The sequence below is a fragment of the Ursus americanus genome, chromosome 21 (genome assembly GCF_024610735.1).
Source record: "Ursus americanus isolate L20-20 chromosome 21, mUrsAme1.1.p, whole genome shotgun sequence".
NCBI lineage: Eukaryota > Metazoa > Chordata > Mammalia > Carnivora > Ursidae > Ursus > Ursus americanus.
Genome location: NC_142147.1, coordinates 55,514,827 through 55,536,101, shown reverse-complemented (window position 1 = coordinate 55,536,101; position 21,275 = coordinate 55,514,827). Strand labels below are relative to the sequence as shown.

At 54.2% G+C, this 21,275-nt stretch overlaps 3 protein-coding genes across 3 annotated transcripts; all 3 read left to right on the top strand.

Moving 5' to 3' along the window:
- Positions 1–3,426: 3,426 nt before the first annotated feature.
- Positions 3,427–8,827, top strand: LOC123786970 (leukocyte immunoglobulin-like receptor subfamily A member 6). The gene is given in 9 exon segments (XM_087871006.1): positions 3,427–3,661; positions 3,811–3,846; positions 4,028–4,312; positions 4,460–4,762; positions 4,988–5,035; positions 5,038–5,172; positions 5,175–5,348; positions 8,063–8,113; positions 8,257–8,827. Coding segments are annotated over 9 exon segments (1,287 nt in total). The 5' UTR covers positions 3,427–3,543; the 3' UTR covers positions 8,394–8,827.
- A 5,819-nt stretch (positions 8,828–14,646) lies between these two features.
- On the top strand, positions 14,647–16,376 carry LOC123786984 (leukocyte immunoglobulin-like receptor subfamily A member 6). The gene is given in 6 exon segments (XM_087853397.1): positions 14,647–14,710; positions 14,863–14,902; positions 15,081–15,361; positions 15,509–15,787; positions 15,790–15,810; positions 16,036–16,376. Coding segments are annotated over 6 exon segments (996 nt in total). The 5' UTR covers positions 14,647–14,676.
- A 1,025-nt stretch (positions 16,377–17,401) lies between these two features.
- On the top strand, positions 17,402–20,461 carry LOC148108331 (leukocyte immunoglobulin-like receptor subfamily B member 5). The gene is made up of 6 exons (XM_087853396.1): positions 17,402–17,522; positions 17,564–17,745; positions 17,928–18,016; positions 18,096–18,133; positions 18,346–18,398; positions 19,393–20,461. The coding sequence occupies exons 1-6, from the start codon at positions 17,402–17,404 to the stop codon at positions 19,537–19,539; spliced, it is 630 nt and encodes a 209-aa protein (XP_087709522.1). The 3' UTR covers positions 19,540–20,461.
- Positions 20,462–21,275: the final 814 nt, after the last annotated feature.

Sequence of the window (21,275 nt, the reverse complement as noted above, 5' to 3'; positions counted from 1 at the left end):
AAACTAATTTTCTCTAAGAACCTCACTGAACTCATCTTCCACCAGCGCCCAGGAATACAACTGACAAAGGACAGTCTCTCCAACAAATGGTGTTGGGAAAAGGAGACGTCCACGTGCAGAAGATTGAGATCGACGCTCACCTCACGCCATATCACAAACATCAACCCGCATGGATTGAAGACGGAAACCTAAGACCTGAAACCATAAAACTACTAAAAAAAAAACATAAGGGAAAAGCCTCTTGACATCAATGTGGGCCATAATATTTTTTGGATATGACATCAAATACGTAGGCAACAGAGACAAAAACAGACAAGTGGGATTGTCAAACCGAACGCCTTCTGCTCGGCCAAGGGATCATCAACAGGGCGAAAAGGCAACTTACCGAACGGGAGAAAATACTTGCAAACCACCCATCTGCAAGGGATGGCTTTCAGATATACAAGGAACTCACACAACTCAGTGCAATAACAGCGATAATACTAATAACAACCTAAATGAAAATGGGCAAAGGACCTGAACAGGCATTTCTCAGAAGAAGACATCCACATGGCCGACGTGTACATGAAATGGTGCTCAGCATTCCTCAGCATCAGGGAAATGAAATCCAAGCCACAGTGACACACCAGCTCCCACCTGTCAGAATAGCTCTTATCCAAACAACAAGGTATAACAAGCTTTGGCAACAACGGGGAGAACACGGACCCCTTGTGCACTACCGGTGGGAGTGTAAATTGGTGTAGCCGTTGTGGAAGACCAGATGGAGTTTCCTCAAACAATTAAAAAGAAAGGAACCCTGGGATCCATGGGATCCAGCAATCCCACTTCGGAGTCTATGTCCACAGTAAGTGACATCGAGATCGCAAAGAGACAGCTGCACCCCCGCGCTCATTGCAGCATTATCCACCACGGCCAAGATATGGGAACAGCCTAAATGTCTTTCTACACATGAATGCATAAGGAAAATATGCTATTTATGGGAATGCAATGCTACTATACCTTGACAAAGGAAATTCCGTCATCTGCGACAACCAGGGAGAACGGGGAGAACGTTGTGCAAAGTGACATAAGGAGGACACAGAAGGGCAAGTGCAGGGCGATCTCACTGATATGTGAAATCTCAAATAGGCAAACTCCTAGACACCCAGTAGAATAGTAGTTCCAGGGGCCGGGCGAAGGGAGGGATGGGGAGAGGTTGGTCAAGGGGTATCAAGGCTCAGTAACGCAGACGAGCAAGTTCTGGAGATCTAACGCACAGAGACGTGACTGGAGCTAACAATACCTACTGTATACTGCAAATTTGCTGAGAGGATAGGTCTTCCGTGTTCCTAGCACACACGTGCACACACACAGGCACACACACATGTGCTCGCTGTGTGACGTGCTGGATACATTAATTTGCTTAATCGTGGTGATCACTTCACAATGTATACATATTTCAAGACATCAAGTTACGTACCTGAAATATACACAACGTGCAGCTGGCATCTCTATCTCAATAAGGCTGAAACAATTTCGTTTCATTTAATGACACCAAGCATGGTTAGTTGTCATGTCATTTCTCATTTCTGGTCATCGCACTCGTATTAAACACGTGTTAACATTTTTCTGAACACGTGCTCGTTACCGTCTCCCTCCAGGTAAGACAAGATTCCAGTGACACGTCAGCTGGACTCTGAGTGCTCCCATATATATGTGTATATGTGCACACCTGCGTGTCTTTGTCCCTGTGTGTGCACGGGGGTGTGGGGATGCTGTGTGTGCAGCTGTGTCTGCCTCTGATATTTTCCAGTGCTTATGTTTTTACCATTTGTCCTTCATGCTGCCCCTCACCTTCTCCAGCCTGGGTTCCTATTCCAGCCTGGGTTCCTATTCCAGCCTGGGTTCCTATTCCAACCTGGGTTCCTGTTCTTTTTTTTTTTTTTTTTTAAGATCTATTGATTTATATGAGCGAGAGTGGGGAGGCAGGAGCAGAGGGAGAGGGACAGACAGATTCCGGGCTAGGTGCAGAGCTGGACATTGGACTTGACCCGGACCTCGATCCCACAGCCCTGAGATCATGACCTGAGCCAAAATCAAGAGTCAGATGCTTTAAGCCACTGAACACACAAGCGCCCCCTGGGTTCCTGTTCTAACTGAACTTCAGCACTTGGCATTCCACACACTGACAGTGAAAATATTCAACTACCTAAAAACTGTCAGTCTGCAAACGCCTTCTCTCCCGTTCTCTGTCTATAGCAGGCTGCTTGGAAACCTATTGTCCTTTCCTCGTGTGAGTGTATGACTCCAGTCCTGGGAGAGGAAGCTACTTCTGGGGGCTAAGGGAGCCAGTCCCAAAGCCCTTCTTGTCTCTCGTGAGGAGGCAGCCCGACCTTCTCTTGGAGCCCGCACTCGTCTCCAGGGAGAGGACCCTGGGGAACCCTCTGTGACCACACCGGTGGAAACATCCTCCCTACGAGCCCTCCCAGGTCCCAGGCACCAGTGGGGACTCAGCTTAGTTCTCTGTTCTCTGCTGCAGTTCCACCCCATCTGGAAATCCATTTCCGTTTACTTGCCCGTGTCTGTGGCTGTATATTTCCGACGTACTGTGAGCGGCAGTCCTCGTATTCCGAGCAGACAAGGTCTCTAGTGGGTGCACGGAGCAGCCGCCTGACGGCAGAGTCTGGCCCCAGGACCCCGTCACCGCAACAGGACCCCCGGCCCATGTGTCCTCTCACCTGGTCTGGAAACTCACAGCTCCCCATCCCTCCCGTGACCCCGACACCAAATCCCCACAATCACTCTGGGGGGTGAGTTCAGGGTCACATGCAGCAGGTGGGAACTGAGGCTCAGAGTAAGGACATTACTGCCCAAGGTCATGGGGGCAGTGGTTGATCCGGGAAGAGTTCAAGGACGACCCACTTTCCTTCAGAATCAGAGCTCTGGCCCAAATACACGTGCCGTAATGCTTACATGCAGGACCCCCCAGGGTGGGGGAAGACGGCTCTGTCCCAGGAACAAGGGGCACCAAAGAGCCAGGAGGACACGCTGGCGTGTTCCCAGGAAGGGGTGAGGGAGGGTGGACAATGTCAGAGCAAAATAGAGAAGTTCAAGCAGGTTGCGACAGAGAGAAAGCACTGCTCTGGGGTCAGAGGGGAACTGGATTTCCTTCTGTATTTGTCTGTATTTCTCCTTTGGGCTCATTACAAGGGTGACCTTGACCTGAGCCATTCAGAGACATCAGACGTGTGTCTGTGCTCACACGAGCTCCCCACACAGCAGGAACCCGCGTCCCCTGCAGCATCTCCGGGGTCCGGGCACCCTGTCCATGGTGAGGACCCCAAGGATGTGCCGAAGATGCAGGAGACCCCATGGGGGAGGCTCCGGGAGGGAAGGACATGCCCTTGTCTCCTCCCCTGGATGGGGCGTCTCAGGAAGCCTCGGGGTCCACTTGCTGCAGCGTCATGGACACCAGAGCCAGGCTAGGTCCTTGGGGAAGGGCTGTTCCCCTTCCTGTGGGGCAGCTGACGTGACAATCCCGTGAGAGGGAGGACCAGTCTCTGCATGGCCCCACCCTGTGTGTCTTCCTGTCCTGTGGGCACCGAGGTCCCTCCGTCTGCACTGGTAGAACCAGAAAGAGGAGACGCCATGACCCCCACCCTCACGGCCCTGCTCTGTCTCGGTGAGATCTGAGGGTCAGGGACACCCTAGTCTGGGAGGGACCCGTCCCACAGCCAGGCCCTGGTCTGAGACCCCAATCTCAGGAGGCAAACAGGAAGAGGGGTTCTGCTCAGGATTCGGGGCAAAGTTCTCACAGGGACTCTCTTCCAGGGCTGAGTGTGCGCCCCACGACCCGAGTGCAGGCGGGTGAGTCTGTCCTCAGGGGTCCCTGTCCCACCTCCTCATTGGGGCAGGGGCCACCAACCAGGCAGTGTGGGATGGAGATCAGCAGTTCTGGGCTGACAGAGGGGGGACCTCTGGGGGTTTGGGCTGAGCTAGGACCTGGGGGTGGAGAAGGTCTTGTGACCCAGGATCTCTTTCCTTCCAGGGAGCCTCCCCAAACCCACCATCTGGGCTGAGCCAAGCTCTGTGATCCCCTGGGGGATCCCTGTGACCATCTGGTGTCAGGGGAGCCTGGAGGCCCGGGAGTACCGCCTGCATAAAGAGGGAGACTCGTGGCCCTGGGACACACAGAAGCCACTGGAGTCCGGGGACAAGGTCAGGTTCTCCATCATACACATGACAGAGGAATATGCAAGAAGATATCGTTGTGACTATCTCAGTCCCACCGGCCAGTCAGACCTCAGTGACCCCCTGGAGCTGGTGGTGACAGGTGCGAGCCCACTCAGGGTCCCAGCCCCAGGCTCTGTCCTCAGGAAGGGGGTCTGCTCTCAGGGTGTCTCCCTCTCACAGCCGAGCCCTGGGGATCATGTGGGGGGATCTGAGCCCCATTTAACACCGCCCCTTCCTCCTCTCCTAGGATTCCATGGCAAACCCCAGCTCTCAGCCCTGCCCAGCCCTGTCGTGGCCTCAGGAGGGAACGTGACCCTCCAGTGTGCCTCACGGTTAGGATTCAACAGGTTTGTCCTGATGAAGGAAGGAGAACGCCAGCCCTCCTTGACGCTGGACTCCCAGCAAGCCCCCAGTGGGCAGTTCCAGGCTCTGTTCCTTGTGATCCCCGTGACCCCCAGCCCCAGGTGGACGTTCAGATGCTATGGTTATTACAGCCGAAGCCCCCACGCGTGGTCACTCGCCAGTGACCCCCTGGAGCTGATAGTCTCAGGTGAGGGAGTCTGATTGTTGCCCCATCCGTGTTTTGAGTTACTGAACAGGTTACAAGGGCTCTGCTCCCAGGGGAGCCCCAGATGAGAGGGTGAGATGAGGGGACCACGGGGCTCACAGGTCAGAGACACAGAGGGTGAGGGACAGTGAGACCTGGGGGTCAGGATGGGAGAAGGGAGGTTCTTGGAGAATCAGCCCCTGGGATCTACAGCTGGTCTTCTTCCAGGTGTGTCGGGGAAGCCCTCCCTCCTGACCCCACAGGGCCCTGTCGTGACCCTGGACAGAGACTGACCCTCCAGTGTCGCTCTGATGTCGGCTACGACAGATTCGCTCTGTCCAAGGAGGGGGCACATGACCCTCCCCGGCGCCTTGGCCGGCAGCCGCAGGTTGGGCTCCCTGGGGCAGACTTCCCCTGGGCCCTGTGAGACCCTCCCACAGGGGCCGGTACACGTGCTCTGGTGGACACAGCCTCTCCTCTGAGTGGTCGGCCCCCAGTGACCCCCAGACATCCTGGTGCTATGGCTCCTCCAGCACCTACCCCCACCTACTGTCACAGCCCAGTGACCCCCTGGAGCTGCGGGTCTCAGGTGAGAGGCCGCTGACCCTGTCCTTTCCGAGCTCAGCCAGCTCTGGACGCACGTCTCGGGAAAGCCAGACACAGTAATAAATGGGGGGTCACGGGGGTCACGGGGGCTCCAAGGAGGAATATACGGCCCAGGAGAGTTTAGAAGGATCCACAGTCTCCCCCTGGGTCCCATTCCTGCAGTCTCAGCAGAGGGAAGGGGTAGGGGCTTCAGGAGCGGTGGGTGGGAGAGGACAGTGGTGAGCAGACAGAGGCCTCCCGCTCACCTCCTGCCGCCTCCGAATCACAGTCTGATCCGGGGTGTCAGCCCCACGGGACAGTCTCCTGGAGAGAAGACTCTGCCTGTGGGCACCGCTCCGCCGCCCCCTGTGCTCACCTAGTGGCCTCCACGGCCCTCGGTGCCCACCTGAGACCGGCGAGGCCCAGCCCGGCTCGCGGGAGTCCCAGGGATGCCTCACCGCGGGTCCGAGCACAGTGATGACCGCTCTGCACTGCGGCAGACGCTTGTCCAAGGTCCCTGTGCCTGCTCCTGCAGACAGGCTGAGAAGGGCCCGCAGGCGACAGGGATGCCACACTCAGAAGCAGGTCCTCTCCCCTGGGGCGTTGCTTAGATGAGATGCTCACCTGCCTGGTGGGGAACAGCCTTGGCCGCTGTCGCATCTCAGCACATTCTCAACGCGTCTCGTTTAGTTACGTACGTGCCGCGTAAAGTGCAGGGATTCATCGCTCACACGACCTTCAAGGCCCTTGAACTTTATTCGTACAAGTGGTGTCAGTTCGCAGCCTGTACGAACAACCGCTCAGCCGCCTTACCGCGGCTCCGTCAGTCTGAACGCTGGTTGCGGCGCCTAAGGCAGCGCCGGCTGGGGGCGCTCACGGGCTGGGACCCGCCGCGCTCTCCCTTTCCGCTGGGCTCCGGCGCTGCGCACGTCACCGTCGCCTGGACACACGGAAATCTCCCTTCTCGGGGCTCCATGCACAGCGGCGATTCTCACTCCGAAGGACGGAGGAGGATGTCCTGAGGCCTCACGTCAGGGCAACAGCTTGATTTGCGCCCAAACTTCATTTTAAAGCAAGCTCATGAAAACCACTTTTTATATCGAATGCACTGTTGACCTACGCATTTCAGCCCATTTTCCTGCTTCATTAGGGTTTTATTGGAAGCGTGATCTTTTCCTGAAAGATGTACATCTTCTGAACAACTGACTTTTCTCTTTGATTTTTAACCGCATGAGGCTCTTTACAAAGGCTCCCTGGTTTCACACATTTGGGGGTTCACCCAACTGCATAGTATTCACTGTGCACTGGCGTTTTCTACATTGTAGAAGCTAATATTACTTAAACTGTTTGTATGAGTCTTTATAATTAGGACTGGTCCATATTTTGTTCTTCCTTTTTTCTTTTATTTCACTCCTGCTTTTCATATGAAAACTAGGGAAGCAGTGTCCGTGACGTCCTAGTTCGCGCGCTCACCCCATATTAGAGTCCCACTGACTTTCACTGGTCCTGGGGGTTTGAAATCCGCACATATGGACTTCCTCAGGTCTGGCTGTGATATAGTGGGGACAGTGGCTGTCTTTTTAGTGCAAATAAAACGATTAATTATCCTTACTTGAAACCTCACCAGATTTCTAGGGTTTACCCCAAACAGTGAGATGATGATGGAGACTCCGCCTCCTGACCTGCCTCCAATTCCCCAAAGCCTGAGTCCAGACCCTCCTGCCCCTGGCCTGCCCCACACGCCACAGACTCGACTGCACTCCTGTGAGGAACAGACAGACCGCGCCTCTCTCTGCCTCTCTCTCTCTCTAGACAGTAAGATGTAGATATCCACACATATACCCCTGATTACATATGTACGTATTTACATGATATTGGCAATTGTAGAAATAAACATGGCTATGTATGTCCATACATATAACCTATGAGTCTGTCTACAGCCATTCGTCCTCATGCCCGTAATCTTCCTCCCATAGATTTTCACGTGTCTGTAAGTGGTCTTCCCGCCTAGGTCCACACAGCAAGCAAGGACTAACGGTGTTCATAGGACCCACTGACTGAACATCACCTTTGGGACATACATGTTAGTATGTAGATGTGTGGTTATCGATCTATCATCATCTATCTATCACTGTAGGTATTTATAATTAAATGAAGAATGAATTAATGACATATCCAAGAATAAATATTCTAGGTCCTGATGAGAATGCAGACCCGGAAGGAAGGGAGCTGGCTGACATGGAGCGAAGGGGACCTGCCCCAGACGTTGGCCACTCTGAGCTCTGACAGTCAGCAGACCCTGACACCAGCCCCTCATCCATGGATGCTGCTGGGTCCTGAGCTACGGAACAGTTGGGAATTCTGATCTGCAGGGACATGAGCATGTTGGGTCTCGTGTCCCAGACGGAACAGAGAACATACGAGGACATGATGATGTCTGTGTCGGGAGGCCATTTTTCTCTGCCACCCTGACCTCCTGGGGCACAGCCAGAATCTATCCAGTGTGACCGGGAAGCAAAGTCTGAAACCAAGGAAAACAAGGCGGCTGAAGGAATGCAGTGAGGAGAGCCGAGGAGATCCCTGTAGCGCAGAGAAGGGCTAGTTCAGGAACTGTACGAAAACTACATAGTGACAGGTCGAGGGATCTAGAACACGGAGCAGAAGACAGGCTGGACGGGGGTCTCTAGCTCCTCACCTTTGCTTCCATTTTCCCCGCAGGAACAGCTGACACCGTGAGCCCACCCCAAAACAAGTCAGCCCCCGGCAGTGGTAAGTAGGAGAAAGTCTCAGAGATGGGGCTGGCGTGGACGGGCTGTCCTGACAGGCGGAGGCAGTGCTCTGGGTGGACACCCAGGATCCGGGCTGATTTGGGTCCACACTGACCTCTGCAACCCCTCTGTCCTCCTTCTCAGCCTCTGATCCCAGAGATTACACGGTGGAGAATGTCATCCGCATGGGCGTGGCTGCCTTCATCCTGGTGGTCCTCGGGATTCTGCTACTGGAGGCTCGGCACAGCCAGACAAGGACCCCGGAGGCAGCCAGCAGCTAAACCCAAGGGGGAGCAAACCCGCTGTTCCCTGTGGCAGAGCTCTGGACATGGATCTCATGTGCCCAGGGGGCTCTGGAAGAACGCCTGCGGCTCATGCTAGCTGATCTGTCTGCCGAGAACACCGAGGGGGAAACAGGTGCCACGATATGTCTGGGCTTCTCCCTGCCCAGGACTCGTCCCCCGTGAGCTATGATGCTTTCCCTCCCGCCATTGTTGGATATCCCTGACTGACCCCCGTCTTTCCTCGTCCCTGTGACTTGAGGGTTCGTCCCACCCAGCAGGGTTGGGTTCCTACCTTCCTACAGCAACAGGGACTTTCGTGGGATATATTTTCCTTTGCTTTCCATTCCTCCCTTCCTTGATGTGCCCTACTGACCTCCAGCCTTTCAGCCCAAAACACAGAATCTGTTTTCACAATAAATGGGTGAAAATCAGGTCCCTTGTGGAACAGATGAATCCAAAACCTTTCCCTAAACTCTCTCTGCGCTCACAGAGCGCTTCTCTGCTCATGCGATGACACCTGGTAGAGTTTTCCAGAAATACCACCAGTTTGAGCTCAGGGGTGTCTGAAGTGAAGCCTGCTGCTGAGCTGCTACACGGGCTCCAAGAAATACATGTTTGTTTGTTTTTTTAAAGAGTTGTGATTCGTGGCATTTGCCCATTTGTTTGGTGTAAACACCCCCATCATGGCCAACGTCAGGGACCCGTGTGAACGCTCCGTGTGTCCAAGTGGGAGTCATGGATACAACGTCTTTCACACATGAGTGTGACCGAGCTGTGGGCTCACCTCACTGCTGACCCCGACGGGCACGTGTGGCTCATTCTAGTTTAAAAGGTCCTGGTATTTTCCACCCAGTGTCATGCCACAGTTTCAGGGAAATCGTGACGCCCAAATCCCACTGCATCCACAGGAGAGACAAGAGAACACAAGGGCAGAATGGATTGTTGGAGAAAATACTGTGCACTTAGAATCCCAGCTCGTTACTGGTCAGAGAGTAACTTCCTGCAGACAATCCGGAGAGTAGATCCGAACCACCTGGTGAGAGAAGGGACACAGGTCTGGCCCATGAGTCCACACCCTCGAAGAAACCATTTGCATATGCACGGTGACAGCTGCAGGAGAATATAGACACGGGGTTCTCTCCGTGTAGACAGAGCCAAAGAAATAAAATTACAACTGATGACTGCTCGTGTGATGTGTACGGAATGGAATCTCTTATGGCCAAAAAAAGCACCATTAAAACACCAAGCAGTCATAGAAATCACTTGGAACTAACGTGAAAAAATCAAGGGACATTTCAAGCACTTTGTGTGTAGGGTTATTCCATTATATACACAAGGGCAAAAAAGAAGCACGTGTTATCGAAGGAGGCGAGGTGATACTTAAGCCTACAAATAAAGGAAGGGACACAATCCCATGGCATCCCTCGGGTGGTAAAGCACAGAGTCAAGGTGTGGGGTTATTTCGGGATAAAACCGACGTCTGCAGCACTGGTGGTGTTCGCACGGACGCTTGACTGTCCGCTCAGGGTCCATGATTGTTCCTGGTAAAGAGCACGTTTCTGTAAACTAGTCTACTCTGCAGACATGTTAGTGAGGTGGGCCTGAGGCGGGAGGAGCAACCAGAGACGACTAGACCCTGAGCATCATCCAAAGTCACCCTGGATCTGACGCAGCATCTGTCTCCCAGTGACGGCCCTGAGGTTCCTCAAACCGGGATCGCCATCTCCCCGCGGAGCCTCACCTGAGTCCGATCAACGAGCCACCTGCCAGGTGAGAAGCTGGGTCTGAGCAGACACTTCAGTGTCACCGGGTGTGTGATTAGGAAATAAAAACTGGCTCGATTGAGTCAGGACCTGGCATTCCCCACAATCTGAAGCAGGATGGAGATGGTCGGTGCAGACCTGGGGCTGCTTCGGAGACGGGGCACGGCCATCTCTGGTTGTGGTTGTCCACATCGATCACCTGGGGCCATGACGGCCAGAAATCTTAGTCCGCCATCCTGCTATCTGTCCGTATGTCTGCGGTTTCAAATCTGACAGTGTCCAGCTTCTCGTGTGATGCACTTTGATCTTCCCCTTTTCTTCACGTCTCATAAACCTAAACCAAGGTCGTAAGTCTTACACTTTTGCTTCCATATTTTTGTCCATGTTCCTTCGAAGGAAACTGGGGTCTTCACTCAGGGGCTCTTGTCTGGAAACGCTAACAGAAATCATGATTTGCAAAACAGTCTCGTTACAAAGAGCAGAGCAGATCCACAGAATGTGCATTGCACTGTCCCCAGTGAGCGTGTTCTCACACCTGTGGCTGACGGTCCTGCTCTGCTCACTCCCGTGGGCGGTGTGAGCTTCATGTGATAATTCCATATACAGCATTTGGCATACCAGGTGACACCAAAGTTTGCCTTCAATTATTGCATTTGTTTTAAATATTCACTCTTTTAAGTTTATGTACAGTCTGCTTTCCATGTACGATAACAGCTAATATAAGCTTCATAGAATTTTCTGACTACAACAGTCCTTTGCTTTAATATTCCATAAACACTGGAAGAGGTGGTCACTTCTTCTGATGTGAAGACACCAAAGTAAAGCTACAAGAAACAGGAGGAATCAGGGAAATATGACGCTACCAAAGGAAAAATCACATCTGCATCAGCTGACCCTGAAAACAATGGAGATGGGTGAACTGCTCCTCGATTCAAACTAATTTTCTCTAAGAACCTCACTGAACTCATCTTCCACCAGCGCCCAGGAATACAACTGACAAAGGACAGTCTCTCCAACAAATGGTGTTGGGAAAAGGAGACGTCCACGTGCAGAAGATTGAGATCGACGCTCACCTCACGCCATATCACAAACATCAACCCGCATGGATTGAAGACGGAAACCTAAGACCTGAAACCATAAAACTACTAAAAAAAAAACATAAGGGAAAAGCCTCTTGACATCAATGTGGGCCATAATATTTTTTGGATATGACATCAAATACGTAGGCAACAGAGACAAAAACAGACAAGTGGGATTGTCAAACCGAACGCCTTCTGCTCGGCCAAGGGATCATCAACAGGGCGAAAAGGCAACTTACCGAACGGGAGAAAATACTTGCAAACCACCCATCTGCAAGGGATGGCTTTCAGATATACAAGGAACTCACACAACTCAGTGCAATAACAGCGATAATACTAATAACAACCTAAATGAAAATGGGCAAAGGACCTGAACAGGCATTTCTCAGAAGAAGACATCCACATGGCCGACGTGTACATGAAATGGTGCTCAGCATTCCTCAGCATCAGGGAAATGAAATCCAAGCCACAGTGACACACCAGCTCCCACCTGTCAGAATAGCTCTTATCCAAACAACAAGGTATAACAAGCTTTGGCAACAACGGGGAGAACACGGACCCCTTGTGCACTACCGGTGGGAGTGTAAATTGGTGTAGCCATTGTGGAAGACCAGATGGAGTTTCCTCAAACAATTAAAAAGAAAGGAACCCTGGGATCCATGGGATCCAGCAATCCCACTTCGGAGTCTATGTCCACAGTAAGTGACATCGAGATCGCAAAGAGACAGCTGCACCCCCGCGCTCATTGCAGCATTATCCACCACGGCCAAGATATGGGAACAGCCTAAATGTCTTTCTACACATGAATGCATAAGGAAAATATGCTATTTATGGGAATGCAATGCTACTATACCTTGACAAAGGAAATTCCGTCATCTGCGACAACCAGGGAGAACGGGGAGAACGTTGTGCAAAGTGACATAAGGAGGACACAGAAGGGCAAGTGCAGGGCAATCTCAGTGATATGTGAAATCTCAAATAGGCAAACTCCTAGACACCCAGTAGAATAGTAGTTCCAGGGGCCGGGCGAAGGGAGGGATGGGGAGAGGTTGGTCAAGGGGTATCAAGGCTCAGTAACGCAGACGAGCAAGTTCTGGAGATCTAACGCACAGAGACGTGACTAGAGCTAACAATACCTACTGTATACTGCAAATTTGCTGAGAGGATAGGTCTTCCGTGTTCCTAGCACACACGTGCACACACACAGGCACACACACATGTGCTCGCTGTGTGACGTGCTGGATACATTAATTTGCTTAATCGTGGTGATCACTTCACAATGTATACATATTTCAAGACATCAAGTTACGTACCTGAAATATACACAACGTGCAGCTGGCATCTCTATCTCAATAAGGCTGAAACAATTTCGTTTCATTTAATGACACCAAGCATGGTTGGTTGTCATGTCATTTCTCATTTTAGGTCATCGCACTCGTATTTTATAAACATGTCGTTAACATTTTTCTGAACACGTGCTCGTTACCATCTCCCTCCAGGTAAGACAAGATTCCAGTGACACGTCAGCTGGACTCTGAGTGCTCCCATATATATGTGTATATGTGCACACCTGCGTGTCTTTGTCCCTGTGTGTGCACGGGGGTGTGGGGATGCTGTGTGTGCAGCTGTGTCTGCCTCTGATATTTTCCAGTGCTTATGTTTTTACCATTTGTCCTTCATGCTGCCCCTCACCTTCTCCAGCCTGGGTTCCTATTCCAGCCTGGGTTCCTATTCCAGCCTGGGTTCCTGTTCTTTTTTTTTTTTTTTTAAGATCTATTTATTTATATGAGCGAGAGTGGGGAGGCAGGAGCAGAGGGAGAGGGACAGACAGACTCCAGGCTAGGTGCAGAGCTTGACATTGGACTTGACCCGGACCTCGATCCCACAGCCCTGAGATCATGACCTGAGCCGAAATCAAGAGTCAGATGCTTTAAGCCACTGAACACACAAGCGCCCCCTGGGTTCCTGCTCCAACTGCACTTGGCATTTCACTCACCGACAGTGAAAATATTCAACTACCTAAAAACTGTCAGTCTGCAAACGCCTTCTCTCCCGTTCTCTATAACAAGTTGCTTGGAAACCTATTGTCCTTTCCTCGTGTGAGTGTATGACTCCAGTCCTGGGAGAGGAAGCTACTTCTGGGGGTTAAGGGAGCCAGTCCCAAAGCCCTTCTTGTCTCTCGTGAGGAGGCAGCCCGACCTTCTCTTGGAGCCCGGACCAGTCTCCAGAGAGAGGACCCTGGGGTACCCTCTGTGACCACACTGGTGGAAACATCCTCCCTACGAGCCCTCCCAGGTCCCAGGCACCAGTGGGGACTCAGCTTAGTTCTCTGTTCTCTGCTGCAGTTCCACCCCATCTGGAAATCCATTTCCGTTTCTTGCCCGTGTCTGTGGCTGCATATTTCTGACTACTGTGAGCGGCAGTCCTGGTATTCCGAGCAGACAAGGTCTCCAGTGGGTGCACGGAGCAGCCACCTGACGGCAGAGTCTGGCCCCAGGACCCCGTCACCGCAACAGGACCCCCGGCCCATGCTCCTCTCACCTGGTCTGAAAACATTAGAGACATTTCTCCCGCGATCCTGACACCAAATCCCCACTATCACTGGGGGGTGATTTCAGGACGACATGCACCAGGTGGGAACTCAGAGTAAGGACATTACTGCCCAAGGTTATGGGGGCAGTGGACGATCCAGGAAGAGTTCAAGGACGACCCACTTTCCTTCAGAATCAGAGCTCTGGCCCAAATACACGTGCCATAATGCTTACATGCAGGACCCCCCAGGGTGGGGGAAGACGGCTCTGTCCCAGAAACAAGGGGCACCAAGGAGCCCGGAGGACACACTGGTGAGTTCCCAGGAAGGGATGAGGGAGGGTGGACAATGTCAGAGCAAAATAGAGAAGTTCAAGCAGGTTGCGACAGAGAGAAAGCACTGCTCTGGGGTCAGAGGGGAGCTGGATTTCCTTCTGTATTTGTCCGTATTTCTCCTTTGGGCTCATTACAAGGGTGACCTTGACCTGAGCCATTCAGAGACATCAGACGTGTGTCTGTGCTCACACGAGCTCCCCACACAGCAGGAACCCGCGTCCCCTGCAGCATCTCCGGGGTCCGGGCACCCTGTCCATGGTGAGGACCCCAAGGATGTGCCGAAGATGCAGGAGACCCCATGGGGGAGGCTCCGGGAGGGAAGGACATGCCCTTGTCTCCTCCCCTGGATGGGGCGTCTCAGGAAGCCTCGGGGTCCACTTGCTGCAGCGTCATGGACACCAGAGCCAGGCTAGGTCCTTGGGGAAGGGCTGTTCCCCTTCCTTTGGGGGAGCTGACATGACAACCCATACAGGGAGGACCGGCCTCCATGTGGTCACACTCTGTGTGTCTGCCTGTCCTGCGGTCACAGTGGGCCCTCCATCTGCCGAGCCAGAACCAGAGAGGGGAGACGCCATGACCTCCACCCTAATGGCCCTGCTCTGTCTCGGTGAGATTTGAGGAGCAGAGGGGACACCCTAGTCTGGGAGGGACTTGACGCACAGCCCGGCCCTGGTCTCAGACCCAGGGTCAAGAGGCTCATGGGGAAGAGGGGTTCTGCTCAGGATTCGGGGCACAGCTCTCACGGGGACTCTCTTCCAGAGCTGAGTGTGGGCCCCATGACCCGAGTGCATGCAGGTGAGTCTGTCCCCAGGAGTCCCAGTCCCATCTCCTCACGGGGGCAGGGGCCACCCACCTGGCAGTGGGGGACGGAGATCAGCAGTTCTGGGCTGACAGAGGGGGGACGTCTGGGGGTTTGGGCTGAGCTGGGACCTGGAGGTGGGGAAGGTCTTGTGACCCAGCCTCTGTTTCCTTCCAAGAACTCTCACCAAACCCACCATCTGGGCTGAGCCAGGCTCTGTGATCCCCAGGGGGACTCCTGTGACCATCTGGTGTCAGGGGAGCCTGGAGGCCTGGGAGTACCGCCTGCTTAATGAGGGACACTCAGGGTCCTGGGACACACAGATGCTACTGTAGTCCAGGGACAAGGCCAAGTTCACCACATACATGACAGTTGTATATGCAGGACGATATCGCTGTGACTATCTCAGTCCCACCGGCTGGTCAGAGCCCAGTGAACCCCTGGAGCTGGTGGTGACAGGTGCGAGCCCAATCAGGGTCCAGGCCCCAGGCTCTGTCCTCAGGAAGGGGGTCTGCTGTCAGGGTGTCTCCCTCTCACAGCCGAGCCCTGGGGATCATGTGGGGGGATCTGAGCCCCATTTAACACCGCCCCCTCCTCCTCTCCTAGGATCCCATGGCAAACCCCAGCTCTCAGCCCTGCCCAGCCCTGTCGTGGCCTCAGGAGGGAACGTGACCCTCCAGTGTGCCTCACGGTTAGGATTCAACAGGTTTGTCCTGATGAAGGAAGGAGAACGCCAGCCCTCCTCGACCCTGGACTCCCAGCGAGCCCCCAGTGGGCAGTTCCAGGCTCTGTTCCCTGTGGGCCCCGTGACCCCCAGCCTCAGGGGGACGTTCAGATGCTACGGTTATTACAACAACACCCCCCAGATATGGTCCTACCCCAGTGACCCCTGGAGCTGCTGGTCTCAGGTGAGGGAGTCTGACTGTTGCACCGTCCGTGTTTTGAGGCACCAGACAGGTTACGGGGGCTCTGCTCCCAGGGGAGCCCCAGATGAGAGGGTCGGGTGAGGGGACCACGGGGCTCACAGGTCAGAGACACAGAGGGTGAGGGACAGTGAGACCCGGGGGTCAGGATGGGAGAAGGGAGGTTTGGGGAGAATCAGCCCCTGAGATCCATGGCTGATCTTCTCCCAGGTATGTCGGGGAAGCCCTCCCTCCTGACCCAGGAGGGCCCTGTCGTGACCTCTGGACAGAGCCTGCCCCTCCAGTGTCGCTCTGATGTCGGCTACGACAGATTCGCTCTGTCCAAGGAGGGGGCACGTGACCCTCTCCAGCTCCTTGGCTGGCAGCCCCAGGCTGGGCTCTCTGGGGCTGACTTCCCCCTGGGCCCTGTGAGACCCTCCCTCGGGGGCCAGTACACGTGCTCTGGTGGACACAGCCTCTCGTCCGAGTGGTCGGCCCCCAGTGACCCCGTAGACCTACAGGTGCTTCGGCTCCTCCAGCTCCTCCCCCCACCTGCTGTCACAGCCCAGTAACTCCCTGGAGCTGCGGGTCTCAGGCGAGGGGCCCCTGACCCTGTCCCCTCTATGTCCCAACATTGTCTTCAGGGCCCTGTGCCCAGGAGGGCTCTAGCCTGAGATGGGAGTGAGGGGGCTCCAAGGGAGGGTCACCAGAGGGGTCCACCCCTCTCAGTGCAGGAGGGAAATGGGGCCCTCCCACCCCTGCCCTGTCCTTCGCCCCCATCATCAGAATTCTCCAGGTGGTGGAGGAGGACCTTGGGGATACATGAGGGAAAAGAGTGTGAGCAGAGACAGGGTCTCTCGGGGGAGCTCCAGCCCCACCCCCACACTCCCGTCCTTTCGCCCAGGATGGTCTAGAGACCCCTGCCCTCCACCCACAGGGCCAGGCTCCACAGCTGGTGAGTCCCAGGGGCCGCTGTCCGGGGGCTTTTCTCCCAGTGTCTCAGAGATGCCAGGGGGACGACGGGACTCCAGGGGCTCTGAGGCTGTGGAGGAGGGCTGGGTTGCTCATGGCAGAGGGAGAGGGTGAACCCCCAGGTCGGGAGGAGCAGCCAGGTGCAGTGGGGAGTGTGGCAGGCCCCGCCCCTCCCCCTCCTGACCCCAGGAGGCTCTGAGGGTGAGGCTTTCTGTCAGGAGTGGTGGGAGGGTCCATGGGGAACAGGGGCTGAGTTACCCCCTCAGTTCAGGGACCTCTGGAGTCGCTGGCTTGCACATGCCCCTCCCCTGTGTGGGCCTCAGTTTCCGCAAGTGTAAAGGAGAGAGTCGTGGCCTAGAATAGATTTCCCCTCAGTTCTGACCGTGGCTCTGATCCTGGGAGAGGAGGCTCAGGGGGAAGTCCCCATGTCATGAGCTATGGGGGGTACTGTCCCTCTGTAGCACTGATGGTGACATTGTAGGGGGAGGGGAGGAGCACAATGGCTGGGGGCGTTCAGGTCGAAAGGGAATCCGGAAGGACCCTCAGCTCCAGAAGATGCTGGGACAGGCCCTGCCCCCAGATGAGAAGCCCAGAGCCCCGACCTGGTGTCCACACAGGGGACAGCATGAGGAGAGCACAGGGAAGCCACAGCCCTGGTTCCAGCCCCAGCCCTGCCGCCTCCATGCTGGGCGACCTGGGACACGTGAATGACCTCTCTGCGCCTCAGTTTCCTGTCTGTGCAGTGGGTAGGAGGGGCGGCAATCCCCTGCTGCAGGGCTGTTGGCAGGGTCAGAGGTGAATGCACACAGCAGGTGCTCAGTGAAATGCCATCGTTGGCTCAGTCATGGTGCGGCTCGTGCCCAAGGTCCCCACTGGTACCTGTACGTCCTCATCGGGGCCGCGGTGGCCTTCGTCCTGCTGCTCAGCCTCCTCGTCCTCCTCCTGGTCCGACACCGGCGTCGGGGCAAAGGCAGGAAGCGGGGTGAGAAGGGAAGGGGGTGACAGGCCCTGGGGGGTGGAAGCTGCCCCGTGGGCCGACTGAGGGTGGGCTCAGGGCAGCGGCCAGAGGGAAACCAGGGAGGTGGGAAAGGCTGGTGTAGAAAGACACTTGCAGAATCTCAGGCTCCTTCCCTGGCATCACATGGGGGGGTCGTAACCTCCCGGCCCAGAGGGAGGCTGATTCCCGACGCCCTGCAGGGGCTGCAGATCCGGAGGCCAAGGACAGAGGCCAGCAGGACAGGTAACTCCCGCCCGCATACCCCCAGACTCCCACCCACCCGCCCCCTCGATGCTCCCCTAACACCCCGTCTCCTCCCCAGATCCAGCCCGGCTGCTGCCGCCCAGGAGGAGAGCCTCTGTGAGAGGAAGGGGGCCGCCCTGGGGGTGGGCTGGGAGGGTCTGGGGTAGGGGGTGAGGACCGAATTCCCACATGCACGACCTCGGCACCTCACCCCACTGCTGAGCCCCCTGGATCACAGCGGCCCCGTCTGGGAGCGGGGCGGCGTCTGCAGCCCTGAGAGGAGAGCTCAGGGGACCTTGCCAAGAGGTACCCCCGTTCTGCCCCCGCAGATGCTGCCGTGGGAGACACACAGCCTGAGGAGGGGGTGCAGCCGGAGCATCAGGTGAGACCCCCGCTCTCGTGCAGACCCCAGGGCCCCCGTGGTGCCAAACTAATCCAGTGGCCACTCTGTCCTCACACCACCCCGTCTCAGCATGGTCCCACAGAGGCCCTCTCCCTCCCTGGGTGCCCTGGCTCATCCTGCTGTGACCTCGTGGGGCCTCGTCTGTGCTCCCCTCGCCTGGCTCCCCATCCACTGTCTGACTTCTGGTTGTTGGGGTGCATGCCCAGGTCTCAAGACGGTGCATGAAGAAATGAATCCCCCACAGGTCTCTAGGCCCCTTTCATTCATTCACCCAGCAAATGGGCACAGGGAGCCCACATTTACCACGCCCCCCCAGTGCTGTAGGCACAGCAGTGAGCAAATCTGACCCGTCCTCCATGAGCTCACCTTGTGGGTGATGGACAGTAGGCAAGGAAGTGGGCAGCGTCCTCGAGTGCAAAGTGTGGCCAAGGAAAATAAACCAAGAGAAGGGGGTAGCAGGTGCAAAGGTCCTGAGGCAGCAACATGCTTTATCAGGAACATGGGCCATGTGGCTGGAGCCAAATGAGCAAGAAACAATGTCAGGAGTAGAGTCAGAGCCGTAGAAAGCATCACACGCTCCAAGGCTCAGGCAGCCCCTGGAAAGCCCACCAGGAAAGTGACCTAATCTGCCTGAAAGTTTGAAAGCATCACTCCAGCAGTAGTGTGGAAAATTGTCTGAGGCGGTGGAGTGGCACCAAGCAGACAAACTTCCCCGCACTGTCTGTCCGCAGCAGAACACACAGGATGACGACCCCCAGGGAGGGACGTACGCCCAGGTGAGCCACTCAAGATAAACACTCAGACGGGGCCTGGCCACTTCTCCTTCCCCCATGTCGGGGGGATTGCTGGACTCAGGGGACAGACAGGCAGAGGAAGAGGGGCAGACGGACTGTCAGGTGGGTCCCTTCTTCTCTGAGTCCCCAGGCTCCCCCCACCCAACCACGTACCTCCCCTGTCACTCTCCCCACAACAGGCTGCTGCATCTGACGTCCCAGAGGATGTGACCTACGGCCAGGTGAACTGCTTGACCCTCGGACGGGAGACAAGTGCATCCCCTCCCTCCCAATCAGGAGAGCCCCCAGCAGAGCCCAGCGTGTATGCTGCTCTGGCCATCCACTAGCCCAGGAAGGACGCAGACCCCGCACTCCAGGGAGGGGGACTGCAGGGACCCTGGAGGGCACAGGAGCTGCCCACAGCGCGTGCCACCTAATGACCCCAGCCAGCCTGGACTCCTCACGCGGACCAGTAGGAGCCCCCGGGACCCTCTGGGAGTCGCCAGATTCTTCCGTCGAAGAGAGTAATATCCCTACACCATGGGAATCAAAGGAACGGACTACTCAACAATCCATGAATGAAATGAGAAAAACAAAATGGAAATGAGAGAATGTTTACACTGAAGGACAATGGAAATGTTACACGTCAAACCTATGAAATGGGAAAATAAAGAACCAAGTCAATGATCCAAGCTATCCAAGAATTTAGAAAAAGATAGCAAATTATTCCAAATGAACATAGAAGGAGGGAAATTACAGTGTAAGAGAAGCTACTAATGAGGACAAACAAAAAATAGAAAAGAATCAATAAAGCCCAAAATGTTCATTTGTGTAAATATTCATAACATGTATAAATCCTCGCCACAATGTCAAGGACCAGAGAGAGATCGAGAGAAGGCACACGCACATCACCATGATCAGGACTGCATCACATCCTACAGACTTTAAATCAATAACAGAGTTTCTTATGTTCACTTTTATTAGTTATTATAATATTATGAACAATTTTATGCCAAAATATTAGAAAATGTATATGAAACAGACAAAATCCTCAAAAATACGGGTTACCAAAATGATGGACACAGGGATAAATAGAAAATCTGAATTGCTGTATGCGTAAAACATGGTGACTATGTAATTCAAGTTTTTCCCACAGTGTGAGCTAAGTCTGGAACTTTCACTGGTGAATGCCTCCAAATACTGGTGCACTCGTGAAACACACACACACACACCCAGATGCATGAACACACCTGCATACATACACTGAACACACGTGAACACACATGCGCACACATACACATGTGGATACACCCACATACACACAAACACGCGAACACAGAGACACGCCTACACACATGAACATGTGGGCACACACTGACATGCATGCATGCACACGAACATGTGAACACACGAGAAACAGACACATGCATGTGAACACGCATGCACACGGACACGTCTGCATGTCTGAACACGTGGACACACATGACCACGTGGGACACGCATACACACATGAACATGTGAACACATGCGGACATGGGGGCATGCCTACACGTGTGAACATGCGAGCACACATGTGAATACACGCGTGCACATACACGTACCAGACTTACACAGGCTTCCCCTCAGAATAGAGAGGGAGGGAATACTTCCCCAGCACATTTTATCAGGCCAGAAAAACAAAAATTGACACAAAACCTGACAAGAAGAGCCATCCAATTAAATAAAGGGGGAAAAAACGTGATAAGCGCTGAACGGATAGAATAGGGACTCTGCCTGGCTGTTTCAGCCGGGACACCCCAGCTGAGGGGGCTGGATGTTGTAAGTGCCCGATTTGAGGTTACTTTGCCTAATTCTCATTTGTTGCCTATTATTTCCTTCACCTATGTGTACATTCCTTTCCTCTTCCATTAGATTTCTATAAAAATAAAGTTTTCTTTCCTCTTTGAAAGTGAATGAATGAATGAATGAATGAATGAATAAAACAGTATTGATTATTCATGGATCACAAAATTGTATGCATGGGCTATCCAAAATAATGTAAAGACCTATTCTATTACTCTAGTTTGAAAAGGATTTATGCCAC

What these genes read in the sequence shown, in the direction of transcription:
- LOC148108331 (XM_087853396.1), top strand. Translation starts at nt 17,402, where the DNA reads ATGAGGAGAGCACAGGGAAGCCACAGCCCTGGTTCCAGCCCCAGCCCT. An exon ending in GACACCGGCGTCGGGGCAAA is followed by an intron (nt 17,746 to 17,927) that starts GGCAGGAAGCGG and finishes ACATGGGGGGGT; the next exon opens with CGTAACCTCCCGGCCCAGAG. An exon ending in CGCCCAGGAGGAGAGCCTCT is followed by an intron (nt 18,134 to 18,345) that starts GTGAGAGGAAGG and finishes CTGCCCCCGCAG; the next exon opens with ATGCTGCCGTGGGAGACACA.